Source organism: Galeopterus variegatus, unplaced genomic scaffold (genome assembly GCF_000696425.1).
Source record: "Galeopterus variegatus unplaced genomic scaffold, G_variegatus-3.0.2 Scaffold4615, whole genome shotgun sequence".
NCBI lineage: Eukaryota > Metazoa > Chordata > Mammalia > Dermoptera > Cynocephalidae > Galeopterus > Galeopterus variegatus.
The window spans coordinates 157,172-162,518 of record NW_007730726.1 but is presented as its reverse complement, the minus strand read 5'-3'; the positions used below and the strand labels follow the sequence as shown (position 1 = coordinate 162,518).

The window sequence follows — 5,347 nt, the reverse complement described above, 5'->3', positions numbered from 1 at the left end:
AAGTATTTATTCAAGCTTGACCATTGAAAAAACGGAAAAATGCTGTTCATTGTCTTCTCATCGAAATGTCACCGGTGTTTTCCTTTCAGCAGGTGAATAGTGGCCTCACTCTCAGCGACCTTCCTTTGCACATGCTGAACAACATCTTGTACCGGTTCTCAGACGGATGGGACATCATAACTTTAGGCCAAGTGACCCCCACGCTGTACATGCTCAGTGAAGACAGACAGTTGTGGAAGAAACTGTGCCAGTACCATTTTGCCGAAAAGCAGGTGAGTGTGGTGCAGTGGTGTCCGCTTGGAGTCACGTGTGTAGTAGATTCCACCCAGCAATCACAGTCCATGAACTCACGTGGGGAGAATGGCTGGATGTTCCCATTTTTAAAGAATCAGGAACAATGACAATTTATTGAAATTCTTATGGCTTCTCTTCTATAGATTGTAAGATTTATTTTTCATATTCAAAAAGAATCGTGATTCTAAAAAATAACCCAAAACCAAACAGCAAAGTGAGAGCTGAGTTCTTTCATCACATCTGTTGATCACAAGGTTTACCATAGTCGCTGGCTTTTTCTCTTCCTCTTTATTTTGATGAACCAGATTCCAGTTTTGCCCTTTACCAAGCTGTGTGTCCTTGAAAGGTTGCACGACCTCCATGAGCTGCCGTTTTCTGCCATCACTTAGCAGACACCCCCAAGCATCCACAGAGCATCTCCTCCTCATGTGTTGCTCACTGCCTTCAGTCATGGTGGGAGCAGCACAAACTCATTTAAGTGTCACTCATGCTCTTTCCAGGAGGTCTGCTTACCCTCACCCAAGGGGAAGTCCTGCTGTCACCATTTCTAACCTTTGCAGGATTCAGGTGTCCCCCATTCATCACACAGATATGTGGGGGGAGCTGCTCTGTGCCAGGGTGAGGGGTGCATCAGGGAGAGCAGCTGCCTACAGGGAGATGCTTACACAGCTCAGCAGTGTGGGGAGCACTGAAGAGGAGGGATGGAATTGTGCACTTTTCACGGGCAAGTGCTGCTGACCCTGGGAGCACAGGGAAGAGGTCAGGGTGTTCCTTGGGTCACAGTCACCTCGGCCATGAGCAGGCCCTGCAGAGGGAGAAGGCCCTTAGGAGGGTGATGTGTATGTGAGGAGGTGAAGGGCGAGGGGGTGAGGTAGAGGCTGGGCCATGCCAAATCATCATTACCCAGCCAGCGCAGAAGAGCCAGCAAAGCATTTGCAACATGTTGCAACTTTCAGAAGCTCCTGTCTTCTTGTTTGAGGAATAGACTAGAGTGTATGCAGGGACACCCATGAAGAGACTGTCCAGGGGAAGGCCCAGGGCAACAGAGAAGATGAGGAGATGACCCTGCAGAAGAGCCAGCAAAGCATTTGCAACATGTTGCAACTTTCAGAAGCTCCTGTCTTCTTGTTTGAGGAATAGACTAGAGTGTATGCAGGGAGACCCATGAAGAGACTGTCCAGGGGAAGGCCCAGGGCAACAGAGAAGATGAGGAGATGACCCTGACAGGCTGAGTTGGGGGTGGATCTTCCCAGCAGAGGTCTGAGTGGGAGGTTCACATGAGAGTGGTCAGCAAAGGCAGGGCCTGGACAGACTTATCAAGAGAGGATGGAAGCAGAGCCTTGAGGAGCTGAATGACAGGGAAACTGCGGAGAACACAGAGTAGAGGTGCCCAAGAGAGCTCAGAGAGAAGCAGACACTGAAGCCCAAGGCGAGCAACCTGGACAGAGAGGTCAAGAAGGAGGACAAAAAAGAGCCCACTTAATTTAGCTTTATAGAGCCCATGGGTGACCTCAGGGAAATTGTTGTAGGTGGACTTGTTGGGCAAGAAGCAAAAGGATCCAGATATTCATTTGAGCTGGAAAGAAAGTGGATAAAATTCTTAGTCAGCATTGGAAATGGGGGACAGGGAGGAGTGAATAACTTTTTGGAGGGAGGGTTTAGAACCTAGGAAAAGAGGATTAAGGTAGGTGCATGTGGTAAGGGCCCCCGCATCTCATGGCTTGCCCTAGATGCTGACATGCAGCAGGTGGCCGGGTGTCCTCACCTCCTCCCTACATTCAAGTCTGAGCTGTTTACCAGAGGTGTTGGTGAGAGTGCCTGACAGTATTTATACATCCAGACCCTAAACACATTTTAAGGATATCTGTCGACCATTTGTGAGGCCTTGCAATTCCTTAAAGGAATGACATTAAAGAAGTTAAAAGTCTGTTCTGTGCCAATATTTAATGCCCTACCAGAATGGTTACGTTAAAACCAGTATTAGCACCTACAGGTGCATATCTTGTTTGTACACATTTTCTTGACTGAATTATAAAAACACAGCATCAGAGAAATAATTATCTTTTCTTCAGGGCCCAGTAACTAACAGTAAGACTGAAAAAAGACAAGCATATTAGAAATCACTTTTATGAAAACAGCACTGGTTAGGAAGCATCCTCAAAGTGAAAACTGAGTGGGTTGTGAAGACTGGATTAATAAAATTAGTCTAAAACATTGTTAGAAGGAAAAGTTGACTTGAGCATCTGATATGGATGTTGGATTTGAGTTCAGGAAAGTCACAGATGACTATTTAGGAGAAAAACGATGAAGGGAATGGGAGAATTCTTCGTGTGAACGTGGGTGTAGCAAAGGATTGATGTGAAGTAGAAGTGAGACAAGTAGTTGTTCTTTCTAGGAACTAATGTTTTAACAGTGCTCCGAGGATACAGGAATTGATATAACCAGGCCTGTAACTACATCTCTTCATTTTTCGAGCTATTCTCTTTTCAAATTTTATTAGAAACAAGATTTCCTCATTGACTTAATTATAATTTGTAAAGTTCTCAAAAGCCATGAGAAAGTATGAGTATGTTATACAAGTGATTACTTTTAGTTATAAAAAGTCAAATATGCTCATTGCAACAACAGTCTTAAAGACTAGTACAGTGTTTTACAAACCAACAAGGGAAAGGCCTTCCCACCCCAAGGATAACCCTGTTAATCCTTTAGCCCATGCATTTTGTTTCAGGCTTTATACATAAGCAAACATAGCTATGCACTGTTATTTTCCCATAATCGAAAGCATATCACTCTAACATTGTTTTTTGGTAACACCTTTATTAAGATGCCATCCACTTTGTGCAGCCATCACTACAATCGATTTTAGGACACTGTCGTCACCTCAGAAAGAAGCCTCTTACCGTTCAGCAGTCACTCCCATCCTCTCTTCCAGCCCCAGGCAACCCCTAACCTATTTTCTGTCTCTATGGATTTACCTGTTCTGGACATTTGATATAAGTGGAATATGAAGTATTTGTCCTTTTGTGTCTGGCTTCATGTCCATAAGGCTCTGTGTTGTAGCATGAATCAGAACTTCATTCCTTGTTAAGGCTGAATAATATTCCTTTCTGTGTATTTACCACATTTTGTTTATCCATGCATCAGTTGGTAAACATTTGATTTGCTTTCACCTTGCAGCTTTTCCAAGGAATGCTGCTATGAACATTCATGTACAAGTTGGTGTGTGGACATGTGTTTTCATTTCTCTTGGGTCTTATACCTAGGAGTAGAATTGCTGGGTCATATGGTAATTCCATGTTTAACTTTTTGCGGGACTGCCAAACTGTTTTTCCAAAGTGACTATACCGTTTTACATTCCCCCAGCAGTGTTTGAGGGTTCCCAATTCTCCACATCCTCCACAACACTTGTTATTTCTGATGTTTTGATTACATTTTTGCGGGACTGCCAAACTGTTTTTCCAAAGTGACTATACCGTTTTACATTCCCCCAGCAGTGCTTGAGGGTTCCCAATTCTCCACATCCTCCACAACACTTGTTATTTCTGATGTTTTGATTACAGCCTAGTGGGTTTGAAGAGGTATCTTATTCCATTTCCCTGGTGACCAGGTTGTTGAGCATCTTTTCATGAGGTTATTGGCCATTTGTATATCTTCTTTGGAGAAAGATCTTTTCAAGTCCTTTACCCATTTTTAAATTGGGTTGTCTTTTTTATTATTGACTTGTATGTGTTCTTTATTTATTCTAGGTACAGGTCCCTTATCATATATATATGATGTATGTAACTTATTTCAACTGATTGATCTGGAATGATGTCCATGATATATCAGAATATTTAAAAGTGTTTAACAGCTGCTTAGTATTCCATTATACAGACATACCATGATTTATTTAATTCTTTATGATTTATCCAGGTGAGTTTAATGTCAAATAATTAAATGTTTCATGGACTACACTGCCTTTAAAAAATAGTTTTGCCCCTAATATTATGCTTTAAAATATCTTCTGATTCTGAACAGAATTTTTTTATGTTTAGTTTTGTAGACATTTGATCCTTTCAGAAAAAGGTCATATCGAATGGAAGTTGATGTATTTTGCACTTCAGAAATATTACCCAACTAAAGAACAGTATGGAGACACTTTACATTTTTGTCGGCACTGCAGCATTCTCTTTTGGAAGGTAATAACTTAAATATACTCTTGGAATTTGAGGATTGAAATTTGGTGAAACAAACTATTTATATATATTTTAAGTTTAAAGGTAGAAAAAAATGGAAAACACTATTTGTGATAAGAAAATTAAGAAAGTATGTTTCACCAAATATTGGGGTAGGGGAACAGGTGTGTTCATAAAAGTAAAATGTACAACTTGTGGTTTGAATCTGAAATATTGAAAATGAAATATTGCCACCTTTTTTTCCCTGTGGATGACTGCTTCTCCCCTTTGGTAGATGTTGGCCTGTGGGAGGCGTGTTCCAGGGAGCAGGTGAGGTTAGAGCATCCAGTCACGGGCAGGTCACGACCCTCAGGAAATGTCCCAGCCAACCCAACCTGAGGACAAAGGGGCTTACAATTTCCACCCTTTTTATAAACCTGAAGAAGAAATCTCCTTCCTTGTTTCCCCAAACTCAGTTCTCAGCCTACAGCTTTGATGACCAGGCTCTCCCTTTTGTGTTGCTGTTTTGCAGAGTCCTCAACAGTGTGCACAAGTGATCAGGACTAGTCTCAGGATTCATTTCTCAAAGCCAAGTTATTAGAGCAAAGGGGGGTCTGTAAAGTCACATACAACCTGAGCTTTTCTCATTTATTTGATCAAAACTTAACATATCTGCAAGTCTAGACCTTTAGTGAAAAACATAGAAATATTTTCTTCAGCAATTTCAGTATCCAAAGATTAGGAATCTTTCATCCTGCTACTTCCTGTTATTTGTTTTATTTCTCTGTATCCAGACTGTCTCTGATAACAGTGTTTTTTCCACAATCAGAGGTAACCATTATATATCTCTTCTTTGGTACAATGTATTTTCTTAACATGTTAATATTGTTTCACCCTGG

General features: G+C 41.6%; 1 protein-coding gene across 4 annotated transcripts in view; it reads left to right on the top strand.

Moving 5' to 3' along the window:
• FBXO25 (F-box protein 25) overlaps positions 1-5,347 on the top strand; it is a 90,689-nt gene that overhangs the window by 79,274 nt on the left and 6,068 nt on the right. For 2 of the 4 annotated variants that reach the window (XM_008587987.1, XM_008587990.1), the window contains 2 exons: positions 90-272; positions 4,329-4,472. In XM_008587987.1, coding sequence (XP_008586209.1) covers positions 90-272; positions 4,329-4,472 — 327 coding nt within the window. The remainder of the gene's footprint in view (positions 1-89; positions 273-4,328; positions 4,473-5,347) is intronic. The other 2 variants (XM_008587989.1, XM_008587988.1) reach the window with 1 other exon arrangement.